Genomic DNA, 17377 nt, shown 5'->3' on the forward strand with positions numbered 1-17377 from the left:
GCTGAAATGCACAGAGCAAAGAATGAAGAGCATCAGTGATCCCACTGTCCCTCATCCACCTTCCAGGCTGGCCTTAAAGCAGAAACAAATATAGAACTTGCTCCCCATGGACCAAAAGTGCACAAGAGGCCTCAAACCTCTGAATTCTAGGTGACTCACCTCCTGAGGGTCATTTTCCAGTTTTAAACCATCTCCTCGTTTTTTGCATTTTCCTTAAAAAGAATTGTAAAAAACATAAAAAGCATTACACTGGGCAAAGAACTGGGACTGGATAGGTGCACAGCAGTTTGAACACAACCTTAAAGCAGATCTTGCTTCTACTGTAAGCCTGAGGGATGAGGAGGGGTGGGATAGGTATGCCTTGCTGAAGAATCCCAGCTAGTCTATTCAAAAACAAACAGTAAAGCAATCCAAAACCAGACAGAACTTATGCAAGAAGAAATCCAAGAGAAATCAAACTGTGGGAAAGGAGCTGTGGAGATGGAGAGACAGCCTACATGTGCTCCAAAGGCCAGAGCCAGAGGATCAGGTCTGGTCATCACTACTGAAGGTGCAGAAATCCTCCAGAAGCACTACCCAAAGCACACAGAAATAAGCCAGGGAGCAGGTACAACTCTGATTAGGCTCTGATTAAGTGTGCAAGAAGTGTAAGTGCAAGAAGCAACATGCCTAATGTTTGTAGAAGACACTAGAAAACCACTCTAGAGACTTGCCCTGCAGTCCCACAGCCATGGTCCCACCTGCAGAAATCTATAGGTTTATCTCCAACTCATCTGCTTCCTCTAAGGCAATTAAAGAGCAGCCCCTGAGGCTTCTCTCTTACCTTAGATCTTAGGGAAATATTTTCTGACATTTTAAAGTACCACTGGCATTTAACTCAGCACCCCAGAAAAGGAGTGTTTTTAAACTTCAGCCTCCCTGAAACCTTTGTGTCAAATCAGTTACACGCTAACTGTGGTTCCAAATCCTATAGCCTGGAGTCTCAGCAGAGAGGTGTATCTGTACCTACGATTATCAGAGTGGCCATGAGCTGACATGATTTTCTGGTATAGACACTTGGCTCTAAGGATTGCCAGGAGTCCCAACATCTTCTGTCACCTACTGCCAAAGAGGTTTAGTCTGGACACACCATGAAAAAATCTGGCCTGTTGTTTAAACTGAATGTTCTGAGTTTCCAGAATTTTATCAATGATAAGCGCTGCACAAAGAATAACCCTGCAAGATCAGGAGTTACGTTTGGCAGATACTGAGTATCTCCGAGATGTTACTGACAGCAGTTAAGTACTTCTGAAATAACTTTGTTGTGTATTTTCCTAGTCTAAATAATGAAGAGTTAACTAAATTATACAGGCACAGACTTGGAATTCCTTCTCATCACTTCTAGAAATTTCCTGTGTCACTGACAACAGAAGGTGTTGGCAGCTCAGATGCACCTGAAAAATCCCTCCCACTGACTCTGTAAAAGACTGTAACACTGAGGACCAAAATAGGTTCCAACAGCTCTTAACTCTGCTGAATCACATGTGGAATTCAGGGGTCAGCCAGATGCTGCATGTGAAGCCGGGTTTGTTTTTCCTGCACACAGCTCAAGGATAAATACTAAGAAAATACAATTATTCAGAAAAGCTTTAACGCTGCAGGTTACAGCAGGTGGTTCTGGTGGGTGCTTCTGTGCATCACCGCAAAATGTTTGCCTCACTCATGTTATCTTACTGCTGACATCTGAAAGTGGCAGAAATATTAATCCTGATCCCTCGTCATTAAAGCAATGTGTTTCCCTGAGGGATCCAAGTATGGGCTTTAATTCTTCCCCATGCAGCTGAAGGTGTGGGATGTCTAGGCCATGCATGTCTTTTCCCACTTCAATTCATTTCAAGTCAGTGACATTTGTGTGGCTTCTCAGAACATCCAAACATTGCTATTTTCTGCAGTCATTGCTAAATTATGCTTGGCATGACCTAAATCTCTCGGTATAAAAAGAGAAGCCCAGGCAACACAAATACTCTCCATCATTCCTCCCATCCTGAGCAATCAAGGTGTCTGTCTAACCTGGGCACACTCACAGTCAATGCTTTGAGACAGAATATACAACCCACACACCTCTCCCTGCTCATGGTTTTCTGCGTGTATCCAGAGGAACGAGTAATATTCTCGCATGCGGCTCATCAGTGCTGCAAAGGAGGTCACCTCAAAGGAGTCATAGAGCTGAAAAGCGCATGTGTGTACAGATTCATGCACAGGCTCTATTTTTGGAACCCAAACTGCAGGATGAACCAGACAAAGATAAGATCTATGCAGTGAAAAGATGTAATTCAGCCTGTAAAGGCAAGGGCACAGTGAGGATTGTGTCACTGTATGCATAAGGTCCAGATTTTGAGGTTGTACTGATGTGTAATGGAGGAGCTTCAATCAGAAAAAATGGGTGTTGGTGCTGCAATGGTTCAGGTCCTCTCCCTAGAACAATGGCTGCTCCTCATTTACAGGCATAAGAGCAACACTGGCACTAAATACACTTGGCAGCAGTGCTCTGGAGTATACAGAACAGCTCCTGCTGGACACTGAGGTTGTGATCAGCACTTGAGTCTCTGCAGCAGTATGTACCATCAGTTTTGCTGCAGGATAGAAGGATTCAGTACAGCTTGCCAGCAAATGCTGTCCACCATGCAAGGCGGCTGCTTCCCTTCACCAGCCAAAAATACACATCTGGAATATGTGCATCCCTTGTGTTATCTAACTTGGGACATCTGCAAATAAATATGAATTCTGATCTTTCCTTCATCTTGCACCACACGTCTGGGAGGCAGAGGGGTGAAGGTGCAGCAAGGAGGAAAGGAATCTTCAATACAAGGAAAAGCATTTGTCTATCTTGTGGGCAACAGAAAAAAATATGATTTGATGCCTTCAGTCATGTATCAGAAACTATATGGGAACCAAAGTGGCAGAAGTTACAAGACAGGAATTCATAACTGTTCATGAATCCCCTGCATTCAAGCAGCTTCTCTGCATTCAGGATCTGTTATAGCTTTATGACCTGCAGCAGTTACACAACTTGCTGCAAAGCCAGAAAGATGAGTCAGGATTACGACTTTAGCTAAGAGAGATCTTTCCTGTGCTCTGTCTGTTCCAAGAGCAGCAAAGGAGATGATATTTACTGTACACGCCCCACAAAATCCAATACAATCCACGGCTGGAGGCAAGCTCATCTTGGGAAGATTTTAACAACTGGCAGCTTTCCAGACATGATCCCAGCTCCCTGAGGAGGCCCAAGGAGAATGCAGCAGGCAGCAAGGAAGTCTGGACTCCAGGGAACACATTTTAAAAAAGAATCCCAAATAGTCAAGAACAAGCCAAGAGGAGCAGCACAGTCTGACAGCTGCCATTCCCCACTGCCTCACCACACTAACCAAACCCACAGCTTTAAAGCTTTCACAACAAACCCCCCCACATTTCCAAATTATCATCTGGATGCTAAATAACCAATACCAAGCTAAGCCACTGTCCAGGCAGGGCCAGCAGAGCTGTCCCTGCATCCCAGTGGATTCTGGAGGGAAAACCCACCACACGGAAAACCACCAGAGCATTGCTGAACCAGCAAGGACAGGGAGCACACCTCTGGGAGCACCAGGAAAGACACCACTCAGGAAAATCACCGTTAACTTCAGCCCAGAAATGTACATCAAGTTTTCAGGGTGCAAATCCTGCAATTCCCGCCCCCAGCCCCCTGTGACTGCAGAACAGCAGCACTGCTCAGCAGGGGAGAGCCCAAAGCTGCTTTACACAACTGAAGCTGAAAACTGCAGTTCATGGATGCACCTGTTAAAACTATAACCCACATCAGGGCTTTCAACACAGTTTCCCACATCATTTAAACAGAGGTCTCCTAATTTCCTCTGACAATGAAATGGGGAAACACTGGCAAAAGAATTTTAGCTCGGAAAACTTCATGTTGAAATGCGTGTTCAGAATGTGGTTTTTTTTACTGTTTCAAATCCAGCCTGATAAATGCAGTGTTCCGCCCAACTCTAAATAGGCACACAAGCCAGGATCTGGTAGGCACGGGGAAAAAAAAGGAGGATCAGGTCTTGTCAGCACAATGCTACAGCAGCACTGGATACTTTACTACTACAAGTCTACAGTCCAGTGTGGCTCTCACCCAAAGCATCACGTAGGAGGATTTTTTGTCCTAAGCATAAAGAAGGAAAACAAAAATGTCACAACATTAGGATAAAAGTTAGATATGAGCAAGCTCTAAATGCTTAATATGAACGTTTTCCTAAAGTTATGCTTATCAGGAATCCACAATGCTATGGCAATAGGAAAGAATTTGATTTCATTAACATCACAATGATCTGATTTTTACACTGCACTGACTGAGCACAACTGATGGCAAGAAAAAATACATATCTGTGGTCCACAAGTGTGGATCTTAATGGAATGAGTTTTATTTCAAAAGAATATAAAGTGAAGGGAAGAGACTCCTTTAAGATTTCCAACATAGGCTCCACTGTCAGAAATTAGAGCAGGACCAGAAGAGCTGTTATCAACATCTGCATATAGCACATCCTATCCCCTTTGCCAAAAAAAAGTCTCTAGTTGAGAGGATGACTCTGCTTAGAGAAGCTATTCACAGAAATAAATGCTGGAACCACATGATTCTCAAATTAAATGTCTATCTATTCATACGAAAGCTGCAAGGCAGCAAGAACGCAGATGTTTCACTCAGATTCCAGCCCTCCACCTGTTATCTCACAATCCGAAAGCCAAACTGTAATCAGACTGATTTCAGGAATAACTCTGGCCTAAGCAAGGTTTTGTCTACCCCGTGAAAACTGGAGCTTAAAACACAAAAAGATTAAGTGCTCAGGATTCTCATTTGAAGTTCCTGGCTCAAGTTTACCCTGAAGGCTCCATTAGGTATCTGAACTAGAGGTTCTACCGCTAATTGTCTTTTTTCCCTATTTTGAATACAGTTCAGCTAACATGAAAAAATGACATTTCTCCTTTTCCCACTCCCTGTTGTACTTTTAGTTTTTGGTGTAACACAAGTGTAATTTGCACAGGTGGTGCCTGTGAGATAGATGCCATTCTGCTGAAGAATGCCTGAGAGCATGGATTCCAGCCAAGGCTGAAAGAAAGGCAGCACCAGACAAACCATCAGAGTTTGTGTTTCAATGACTGTGGTCAACAAAATTTGACAGACATGAAACAAGAAGCATCACTCACAGAGCAAGAGCTGCTCACCTGTGCACCTGCTTTCCTGACCATATTCTCACACTAAATCAGGAGCCTGGCTGGTACTAAACTGTCACAGTACAGATAGTCTGCAGCTGCACAGATAAATCTGGCTATAATAAGAAACCCAAACTGGCTCTCCTAGTTCAATAAACAAGTCCCTAGGTGAACAATGATAGGACAGATTTAAACTCAGAGACTTCAGCCAACCCATTCCAACTCCAAATGCAGATGTATCACTGGCCAGGGAGCTGGGCAGTGTTAAGACCCAGACCAGTCATCTGTCTAGATCCGGGAGTTTTGAACTCCCGGTTCCAAACAATAGAACAGGCTGTTTGTCTTATGATCAAGAGGACTTGAGTCATGATTTCTGTCTCCAACCTATGACTGCATGAAATACTAAACACCTCTTAGAAGCCAAGCAACATCTGCATTCGGGGCTACAGAACGGGCTGTGGAGATTTAGATTTAGCCGCCAAACCCTTCCAGGAACAGATCCCACTGCATCCCAGTCTGCACTGCATCCAGACTGTGTCTTCACAGACGTTACGGGGTTTGGTTTTGCTCTTTACAAAACAGAAGTTTATACTCTGACAAAAACTGAAAACTAATAAAAAAATTATTTATATATTATAAAATTTTCCTTGGCTAAGCATTTAGAGAAGGTTTTGGAATGCACACATTGCATTTTCTGTCCTAGTGAATTTAAGTAATTGGCTTCTCTTTCAGCCTTCCCCCTTACCCACTGCAGCCACAGTTTTACCAATTTAACAATAGAATGCCTTCACAAAAACAGCTCAACAAGAACTTTTATAACCAGAACAAAGAACTCAGAATCTGTCTAAACATACAGGAAACCATAAAGGGGAGAAGGTGAAGTTTGTTCTAAAGCTCAGAGAATTGGAATACACAGAGCAGCAGGTGCTTCATCTGTCATAAGGATGTGGAACAACTGCTTCTGAACACTGGGTTTGATCTGAAGTTCAGATTCCAGGTACTGGGTTCTAGCATAGGGGACTCATGTCTCCTTCCCTTATTCTTTCAGGAAGTGATATAATAATTACAGATTTTTTTTTAAAGCAAAAGAAAGCAGGTATTTCTGAATTCCATGTAAGTTTTTATTAAAATTGAGAAAGAACAATGAATCTCCATTAGAAAGAAAGTTATAAATCTTACCTTTGTCCACTACATCCCAGACTTCAACTTTCACAATGTCATCAGTGGCTGGAAGCAAAACAGAATAAAAAGGGTTAGAAAGTTTCAGTAAAACACCCATGACTCAAAGAGCCCAACCCAAAGCCAACATGGAGGAATGTCAAAGCATAGGAATGTCAAAAGAAAAGCAAATCCTGTGCAAGAAGAAAACCCAACCAAAAGAAGGCAGTGAGGTGTTGAAGGTGCAAGCTGCCCACCAAAACCATGCAGTCTAAAGAACTTCATGAATACCCTTAGCCACGTAAGCGGTAGCTGGATTTCCTTGCTGGTTCATGTCAGGTTTGAAGCATGTTGTAAGTATTTTGTGTAACTCTTTTCATAACATATAGAGGTTTACAAAGCCTTTCAAAAAAGATAAAAATCTAATTTTGAGGAGAAACTCTGGTTTATAAACAAGGCATACAACTGGGAAAAGGAATACACACATTTAAGAAAGATTAATCACAGCATTTCCATGTAAACAAGACAGCCAATGCAGACAGTCCTGCAGCTACAGAAACCCATTCTCTCTGCAAATTTCCAGGTGCATTTTGTGAAAAATAAGGTCTCACTAGCAAATTTGCTTCCTATTGAGCTGCAGCATCAATAAATTATAACCAGCAACATCTATTTGAGTTGCTAAAATCTGAAGCAGGACATGCAGAATTCTAACTCCAGTGACTGCTGGTACCCACACGCAGCCAATTCACATTCAGGTGGCCTGAAGGTTGAGCATCTATGGTTCAACGTTTCCATGGAATCCAAATAAGTAGCCTGATTTTCAGGAAGTTGTTCCAAGAAACAGTTGCTTTTTGGAAATGCTATAGGCTTTGAAGTAAAAGCTTGTACTTGGAGCATCTCTGAACATAAAACTGGAATAGGAGGACAATGCCTCAGAGTAGAAAAGTAACTTCATAGGATGGCAGGAGTTTATCTAAGTGTCGTTATCAAACCAGGAAGCATTTTCTATACAGAGCTCACTCTTGGCTTAATTAAATGTTTCAAAATGTTGTACAGGCAGATTATGAATAAAGGAAAACTTTGATCTCCCGCTTCTGGAGAAAGACCCATTTTTACACTTACGCATGAGGCAAAATCAGCCTCTGTTTCCCTCACAGTAATTCCTACTTATCTTCTTCCCATGTGCCAGCTTGGCAGGAGGCACTGGATGAACAGGAGACTCCTCCAGGTCAGCCCATGCAGTGCCTCACAGGACTGAAAGCACATGGGGAGTACAGCATCCACAGCCCAAAAACTTCTGGTCAAACCACTACACCCCACTAATTAACTCAGTCCCTGAATATTTCTACAAATAATCAAATCAGGTAGGCTAAAGTCCAACCTATGAATCACCCACCTGGCACCCAGCTGAGCCAGTGCCTTCCCCCCCAGGCACTGGCACTGCAGGAGCTCTCCCTCTGCCCCTGCAGGTGCTGGGACACAGATCAGCTACTGGAGGTCTGCCTCTGATTCCTGCCCTGCAGTTGCCAAGGCAATCCCAGTGCCCTTCTACAATCAAGGCCTGCTGCAAAAGGGTAGGAGATATTTTCCTTCCCCAAGTTTTGCATAGGCTCAAGAGGAGCCTGCTTGTTCTTCCCAGAAGTGCCATGTGAAGCAGTACATCAGGACTAACAGTTCAGAGAAGTTAGCCCTTGGGGTGATCCAGGGCCTAGCACCGGCACTTTTGCTCCTGAGCTTTCCACTTCCTTCTCAGGAGCCAAACACACCCTCAAGTTAGGATGTGTCCACCTGCTGAGTAATTCCCACAGAAATGACACTCTGCTGAGTTGCAGCAGTCCTGGCAGCTGGGGAGCTGAACTCCCTGACCCCACAGACCTGCTTTAGATGCTTCTGGCATTGGGGAAGGGCAGAATTTCTCAAAAAAAACTGCACGAGACCCAGGAAAACCGTATTTCCACCTTTTTCCTGCTAGCTCACAGCCAGGAAGTTCTTCTCTTTCATCACTAGTGTCATTCCTGATTATCCTGAGCATGCAAGAGGATAATTGCTTTAGTGCTGCTGCATTGGCTTTGGTGTGTGACTCATAACCAGCAGCATCTCACCCAAAGAAGCTCTGTGGCAGCAAAAAGAATGCCAATTTATCCTTTCAACTCCCTTGTCACTGTGGGACATGAAAGAGGGATGAGAGACTCCAAATATTTTGGAAGGCAAAGAGTATAGAAAAAATAGCTTTATTGTTTAATTTTTGCTACTTTTTATAAGGTGTTCCAATACAGACTTAACATGATCGGTGAATAGGACCAACACGTCTAATCCTATTGGTTAAACTAGAGAAACAGCGAAACACCACCTGGAGAAAGATTGTTTTGAGAAAGGATGTTTGCTAAGATTGTTTTGAGAAGAAGCTTTCTTGAGAAAATTTTCCTTGGAAAAAAGTTAGCAGCTGCTAGCAGGCTAAAATATCCCAGACTCAGAAATATCAGGCTCACACTCCCTAGCTTGGATTAGCACAAACCACGGATCAAACCACTCCAAAGATCTGTCCTCAACTGCTATTTGACCAGATACTCCATGGCCAGTGGTACACTGAACACGGCTTTCCCACAAAATGATGGAGAGCCACGAAAAGGCTCCAAATGCAAGAAAGCTCAATAAAAAATAAGAATTATCACATTGTGGGTGGGTTCACCACCAGGAACTCATTGGCCCTCAGACATTTTTTACCCTCATTCAATGACGGGATTCACTTTCTATGCTCTAGATCACAAATCCTACAGTGCAAAGCAACTCTGCCATCCCTCAGGCATTCAAAGGATCTGAGCACAACTATTCATCAATGCTTATTTCAGACTCCCTTTCTCATGCTGCCAGAGAATAAAATTGGCGACCAGCAAAATCCAAAAAAGTGTTCCTTAGGGTCAGGAATGGTAATTCCTTACCTGGACACAAAAATTACAAATACCCATTACAACTGGCACAGAAAAGCAACTTTGTTCATTCTGAATAAGAAGTAACTCGGATTCTGCTACCTTTATTAATTCCTCCAGTATAAAATTTCTGAAGGTGCTACATTTTGCATCTAAAATGGAATTTTTCTAAGACCAATGTAAGAATCCTTCAATATTTGACAGCGATTTAATTAATATCTGTAAATATTTGCCACCAACTACCTCACAATGTTTATTCAAGGTAGCCTGAGAGCACGAACATAGGAAAAACAAACTTTATTTTTCCTCTACAGATTAACTTGGCCAACAGGGCAGGATTTAGACCTGAACCAAGTACTCTGAGGTCCCACATCACCTGTCTTGGATGGAAACTTCTCACAGCAGGAAACAGATTTCACAATGTCTTTAAAATGGGGGTTATTTTCTGAAATGTATCTTAAGAAAGTCAATGGAAAAATTCCTATATTAGTTGCAATTATTACTAAGACAATAGTACAGTGTTTTTTACAATGTAAAAGGAACACAAATGAGAGACAGTTTCAGGTACAGCTTTGCAGGTAGTTTCACAAGGTCAGCAACACTTAATCTTGAGAAAAGTCCATCAGCATCTGTACACACTGCTGTCAGCTGACACCAGTGGGTCTCAGCACAGAGCAAAGCCAGCCTCAGGTGTAGGTGTTTTCTACCCCAGGATTGGATCAGTGCTGTAAAAGCAGTGCCTGAGCCTTGGCTCGGGGAGAGAAATGCCGACACAGGTGAGATGACTGGATCTTCCTCCAAACACCTTTCTGCGTGTACACATTTTGTACCTGTTCGCGGATACAGTTAGATATGAAGAAGCCTCCTAAAATAAAGGCAGACTCCCAGGCTGTATCCAACATAAGTGTTGTGTTACCTGCACCCATCAGAGAGGAAACCCAACTCTGATGCTTTAACCCATGATTCTGCAGAAAGCCACAATTAACACTCAGTGCATTCTTTACACTTGGGTATCTAGGAAAGAGGAATTTTATTTCTTACTCTGATCTAAGTCTGTTTAGGCTGAAGCATTCAAATTTGATTTTGGAGATAGTTTCCACCATCCAACTTGTAAGCTCTGTGTTCATTCCTCAGTAACTGATGTGCTGGCATCCTGAGAGAAAGGAAGAGGAGTGAGGGGAAGGATGCCACAGCTAACATACACCATGCCAGAGGTTTGGCTGCAGATGGCAAACACCTCTGTGTGACCACAGAAGATCTGCTGGTGAACACACCCCGTGGCTTTGTGAGCACAACCATGAGACTTGGGCATCGTGGTATCACCATTTGGCTCCTGGTAATTTAAATTTGGTGATGAATCAGACACAACACTCAATTTGGTGCTCACCCCACTGCACAGGATGTTCTCCCAGCTGGGAGGAGTTGGGCAGTACCTGATTCAACAGAAGATCAGAGTGAGGCAGATGGATAAGGTCTGAAAATGACAAACAACTGCTGACTCTTTTCGTACAGTATACTCAGTCTTACAGAGCGCTTTCATACTGAATCAGGGGTTCATCCCACAAGGCTGTGGCACTCTTGATCAGCATCCTGAAAGCTGGACTTAATGCACTGTTGAATCACAACCTTACGCAACTTCAGTGCCTGCAGTGTCTTCTCCTGGTGGGAGGCAGGGCTTTCACAGCCTCTTGCAACCAGTAAAATAAAAATTAAAACCACATTTGATCACTCAGACTTCAACAAGAACTTAAAAAAGGCACTGGCACTTCTATGCTTCAGTAAACCAGCCTAGAGCTAACAGAACTACAATAATTTTTGAAACCTTCCCCAGCCACCAGATGCTCTTCATATTTTCATCAGTGAAACCCAGTTTGCACCATGTATCCCCTTCTAGACAACACAGTAACACCCAAAGCAGAGTGGACCTCAGAAACAGATTTATACAACAACCCCTCCTTGTTAACATGACAAGCATATTACAAAGATTTCAAACACTTAAGACCACATATTAAAGACTTCCCTTGGACTGTGGCTTCCAAAGACATATTCTTTAGCACTTATAACATAGAGCGTCTAACAAAATTAAAAACATGACTGAAAACTATGAACAATAAATTAAAAAGAGTGATAAGAGACCATTTTTTCTTTCAAGCAGACAGAGAAGAAAGGAATAAATGAGGCTGGGGTGGAATTTCCTCCCCCAAGGCACTGTCCCATGACTGCCACTTCCTCCACCCTCTTCCGTCTTACTTTTGTAATTCCAGTGGATGCTGGTGACTTGGATCTCCTGAGTTGGAATATATTCCTCAATAAATTTCTTTCCCTGCAGTCGGTGCCAGAGTGTGGTTTTCCCAGTGTTCCTGTCCCCCCGGATGACAATTTTCACTGGAGAAAAGAGCAAGCAGACAAATTAGGTGATTAAACACAACTTCAAGAATGCTGTGAAAAGCAAGCTAACTTTTTGAAACATTATTCAGATGTAATTAGTCCTCCCATACTACACAGGCACGATGGGGTTCGTTAGAAAACATGAGCCTCAGTCATTTAAATCAGTGTTTATTCAATAACTCACACCAGCTCAGCAGAATGAACCAACAGCAAGGTTGAATCTTCAGAATCTGCACAACTCCAGCCAGCTGAGCCTCTGCTCTGTGACGGACACACTTGACCCCTTAAGCAAACCAGCAGCAGTTTGGTTCAGGCTTTAAAGGAAGCAAAGGCCTGAGCCATGGCTGGACCAAGAATTTCTCTAGGAAAGACAGAAAGGAGTAGTGACACAGGCAGCATTGGTGCACATGAGCTTGGAACACCACACCAACCATGGATTAACACAAGAATACCAGGTGGCTTTTCCCAAACTCGTTTATCATGGAACAAAGAAAAATGTGAGTACAGGGAGTCTCCTGCACTCCCTTCCCACTGAATGCAATCAGATATGACCCCACATGTTATCCCATCAATGTGACAGACGGGATGAGCCTTCCCTGAGCTCTCTGTGCCCAGCAGTGTGGCTGCATGGTGGGGATCTCCCCGGAAGCTGGGACACCTCTTAAGCTTCTCCTCGAGGCAGAGACTTTTTATCCCTGACAGATCAGCAGTCTAATCCAAGCTCTTTCTAAACTGTGGCTAGACTGTCTGCCTGTGAGTCTCTCCTTCAACTGAGACACCTCTCTAGGTCTGAGATCCCTTACCTGGGAATAAGAGATCTCCCTTGCCCAACAGATCCTCAGTAAGGAAATGATGGCATGTGGAAGTAATACTAATGAAATTGATGCTCAGTATTAAATATTATAAACTCTGTATAGATAATGCCATTAGACATAAACTGCACAAGTCCAAGTCTGAGACTAAGACTGGACCCAGAAGCACCTAAGCTCTGTCAGGAGTTTAGAAAGGGTGACCTTCATAACTCAGCAGGAGGGTCTCTGTGTCACTCATTCCACCTCAATTCTAATTCGATTTTCGTCGAGGTGTTTCATGCATGTGATCAGTAACAGACTGAACTTTGCCATCAACCTCCGTCAAGTCACACTTGAACAGTATCATATCTAGACCACTTTTGCTTTTGCTGCTGCTCATTCTTTAAGTGATCTAAATCACCCACTTGCAACAACCTCCCATCCTCCTGCCTTCTCTAGCTCTCCCTGGCCCTTACTCCCACTTTGTCATATCCTATTCCCTTGTTGGCCTTTTCTGCCAGGCTCTTCCTTCCATTACCTCCTCTATCATTTCCCTTTCTCCTTAAACACTTCTCATTCCTTGAGAGAACACAATCACAGAATGATTTACGTTGGAAAGGAGCTTTTGGATCAACTATTCCAACATTCTCTCAGCACTACCAAGGCCACCAGTAAACCATGTCCCCAGGTGCCACATCCAGGTGGTTTTTAAATTCCTCCAGGGTTTTTAAATCCCTCCTGAGCAGCCTGTGCCAGGGCTGGACTGTCATTTCTGCAAATTTGCCCTAATAGCCAATCAAAACCTCGCCATGCGCAACTTGAGGTTGTGTCCCCTCCTGTTACTTGTTTCTTGGTAGAGGAGGCTGACCCTTACCTGGCTACAGTCTCCTGTCACCAGGCCCTTGTGTCGGTTGCTTCAGTTTAGACAGAAATCCTCCCTCAAACGTTATCTTGTTCTTTCTGAAAACACTACCTACTATTTTCTAAATTTTCTGTTACACTGTGGAAATTTTTTTTAACGCTATCTTTATTTTTACTGGCAACCACATAACTACTGGAAAACATAAGCTGACCAAACTGAATTTTTATTCTTGTGTTTTGATTTGGAGCTATGATCCCCTGGAACATGGGTCACTTCACAGACATCTAATGGCAGTCAGGTGATTAGCATTAGGTTGTGCATCATCATTTGGGCAAGGAGATCTGAGACAGAAGGCTGCCTTCTGCTGCAATTCAGGAGCTGCTGCAGGCATTTCAGAGAAGAGCTGAAGAGGTCAACTTGAAGATAAAGCACACAAAGTCTGTGGAAGAATTCTGTCTGTTGCTGCAGTTCCACTGTGCTTTTGTTGTACTACACAGAGGTTTATTCTTTTTCAGAGCTGTTTATTCTTTTTCAAAATTACTTACCACACCAGGATAATAACGGCAAAAATGAACACAGTATTTACACGCTGACTTCACTTAAAGGTCCCAGAGCATCTCTGCAGACACAACAAACCAGGTCCTGCATTTCTTGTCACCTTGTGTGTGATTGTTTCCTACTTACAGATGGTAAAACAATCAATAGAATATCCCATGAAGCCAGTCCACGGCATAGGCAGAATGAGACTCCATTTGTTCCCTTTCAAACCTAAACTCCTCCAAATGCTCACTGCCTGCCCTAAAATGTTCAAATTCATATCCCACTCCCTGCCCTGGAATGCAGTATGAGATACTAAAACAGTGAGTTATACGGGACAAATAGACCTTTCCTTAAACAGTCAGGCAGCTCCCAAGATGCACTTTCAGGATCACTACCAGATGATGTGGTTGTGAGCTCTCCCCAGAAGGGACAATCTTACTTCATGCCAACACCATCTTTTATGCACTAAAACACGGAGCAGAATCAAGAAACTTAACTGGCTGAGAAATAACCTCAAAATTATCCATTTTCAGTTTTCTTCTCTAGCTCCAATGCCCAGCTGAATGAGCAACCTGAGCAGCACATGGGAGGCACGGCTGGAGTGCAAGGGAATCCCCCCAGCCCTAATCAGCTGACGTTCAGATCAGTGCAAGGTGCTTGTGGCACCACACACTCAGTCTGAGCAGGTCCAAGGGCCCCTTCCAGCTCCAGCACTCTCCATTAGGACCTCTCTTCTCCTACATAATGCACAAGTTCTCACTGACTCTTTTCCTGAAGAAAGAAAAAGTCTTTAAAAACAGAACAGGAAGAAGGCAGGTGACACAAATTGCTTTTATCGAAGCAAAGTCTGTATTTGGGACTTTGGCTGGGGCAGGTGTGCTCAGTGACAGGCATCTGCAAGGCAGGAAGGCCCGAGTGAGCTTCCAAGCACAGCCAGGCTGGTGCATCATAGGCCCGGGCTGTGGCTGAATGTGGAAAGAGGAACAGTAATTACCGGTGAGGTTAAAGCTATCAAGTAAAACTCTTGCCTTATTTTGAAGTTAGATCAGTACTTACTGCAAATAGCCAGAGGTTTGTAGCAAAGACAGGAAAATTATCTGTGGGAAGAAGGGTAGGGATGGGGAACAGATCAAGAGGCAAGGAAAAAGCTAAAGGAATCACTTTATTGTCACTGCATCAGGAAAACTTAGAGGGATTTCCATTCTCCAGATGGGGAAATGGAAGCAGAGCAGTGATGACACAGCCCCAGAGAACAGGTCTGAGACCAGCTAGGAACTAGAAATCAGGAATTCCCAGCTTTGCCCACATTCCTCCAGGACTCTGTAGCAAAGATCCCGAAACTAATAACCCCACCAAGAGAGTCACAACCTTACGCTCATTAAGGTCTTTGGGATTTCAAATGAAACGCTTTGAGCTTGTTCTGCTGCAAAAAGCAGCATTACCTGCCCTGCAGACCCTGCCCAAGCACACTTCCCATAGGCACAGGCCAGCAGCAGGCAAATCAGGGCCGGCACATGCTGCACAAACACCTGTGTCAGCCATAGGAGAAAACAAGAGAAGGTGGGAAGTGGCAGGAAGAGGAGAAGCCTTCCTTTTGGGAGTTGTGCTGAATGAAAATACTGAACAATAAGTCTGGGAGCTACAACTCCAAAGCAACACAAAAGAAGAAAGGACTATAATGCTTACTAAAAAGGTACACGGTATTAGTTAAGTTTTGTCTTTTAAGGAATATGTTAGGCAGAAAAATTAATAAGGAGAAGGGAGTGGGGGAAATTCTTGGAGCTACTGCCTTTGGTATCCAAGCACTGATGACTGTTCAGCCTGTGCTCCAGGCACACATAGCAGTGGGGTTTGTCAAGTGATGCCACTGGATGCAATGTGTAAAGCCCAGAGCAAGGGTTCCATGTCTGGGGCACAGAATGGATGTCAAAATGGATGCCAAAGACATTTGGCACCCCCACGTCTTTGGTTTCTGTCCCTGATCAGCAAATCCCAAGACCATTGTGTGCCCATCACTGCCTTATATAAATGGTTATGTTTGAGAACCCTGCTGCTCAAAATGACGTTCTGCAACTGCTCTTGTCATCTGTTCAAACAAGCACTGCTGCCAAAGGCGTAAGCGCCACTTCATCTTACTTGCTCTTGCCACGCTCCCTCACAGGGCCAGCACAGCCCTTGAAACAGTCACACAGCACACCTGATCCAGGGTATCCCAAGCAGGGAAACAAGAGCAAGCTTTCACAAAGACTGGTTCCCCACCCCTAGAATCGTGATCCCTTACAAACATTCCAGCCATGACACACATGGCATTTTCATGTCATTTTCAGTTCTGTGCTATCTGAGTGCTCAGGGAACTCTGGTGTTAACTGGATGTGAACCACAGCAGCTCCACGCAAATGGTACAGACTGTGTGTGTGTTGGAATGCAGTGTGGAAATGCTTTTGTTTTACAATAGGATGTCCCTAACAAAGGACCTGATTGCTGCCAAAGGCTGGTACTGGTCTCTGCTCTCATAATTTCATTAGAAATCTAAACCTTCCCACCCTGCAATGCTCTTCCTTTTGAAAAGTTGACTGTGTAGGAGAGGGACCATGGAAAGAAATCATTTGGATTCAACTTAAAGCTCTATTCTACCTGGGGTCTGTAACCATCTGTGCCATTAAAACACTTCACAGCCTCCATCATCACCTCAAACACCGGGCTATCTGTTATAAAATGTACCTGAGCCACAGGGCTGGCACAGCAGGGGCTGCTCTGAGCCCAGGAAGGCACCCAGAGCCAAGTACAAGGCCTGTGTCCCAGCCTGCTCTATCAGTGAACAACCCAAGGAATTCTCAGCACACTAAGTATATTTCTGGGAAGAAAACAGGCTTCATTCAGGATCTGTAGCAGTCTAATGCAGCAAAGAAACGTTTCTGTAAAACAAATCACAGTGCCCTTTGGTTTAGGTTTAGACAGTTTCAGGGAAACAGAGGAGCTGTAAAGATCTTTGTGTGCTAACAGTGGCTCCAAACCCCATCCTGCACTCCTCTGCTGAATGTCAGGAATTTGCTAAGAAAGGAGAATTGGCAATGCACAGGATTTGCAGTTCTGTCCTTCCTGAGCAATGGCCCTTGTAATGACATTCCTGCACAATCCACCTTCAACTGAGACCACCTCACCATGCTGGAACGTCTCCCACCTCCCCAGTGCCATGGCTATGGGGGGTACCTGGAAGCCCTTTGGTAAGACAGCCTGTATCTCCTATAAATATTATATAACAGTTATGCTGGGAAGAGTTACTATGGAGATTGGAAAGCTTGCCTTAAGGCAGTGACAGAAAGCTGCGGTTTTCAGCTATAAAACAGTAACTAGAACACAAATCCTGAAAAGAAAGAGCACAAACCAAAAACCTCTCCTGAGGCTTTCACTAATAAGACAAAAAGCAGCAAAGCTACAGTTAGCATCTTTGGCCTTGCACAAACGGCAGGCAGGTGCGCATC

The 17377-nt window shown here is 43.9% G+C and overlaps 1 protein-coding gene across 1 annotated transcript in view; it reads right to left on the reverse strand.

Moving 5' to 3' along the window:
• The window catches only part of RABL6 (RAB, member RAS oncogene family like 6), a 52481-nt gene that overhangs the window by 33178 nt on the left and 1926 nt on the right, over positions 1-17377 (reverse strand). Inside the window, exons 2-4 of the mRNA XM_066201609.1 lie at positions 11565-11699; positions 6409-6456; positions 160-212 (exon numbers count right to left, since the gene is read on the reverse strand). Coding sequence (XP_066057706.1) covers positions 160-212; positions 6409-6456; positions 11565-11699 — 236 coding nt within the window. The remainder of the gene's footprint in view (positions 1-159; positions 213-6408; positions 6457-11564; positions 11700-17377) is intronic.

The sequence above is a fragment of the Chamaea fasciata genome, unplaced genomic scaffold (assembly GCF_029207755.1).
Source record: "Chamaea fasciata isolate MVZ Bird 193981 ecotype frontalis unplaced genomic scaffold, bChaFas1.0.hap1 SCAF_20, whole genome shotgun sequence".
NCBI classification, from domain to species: domain Eukaryota; kingdom Metazoa; phylum Chordata; class Aves; order Passeriformes; family Sylviidae; genus Chamaea; species Chamaea fasciata.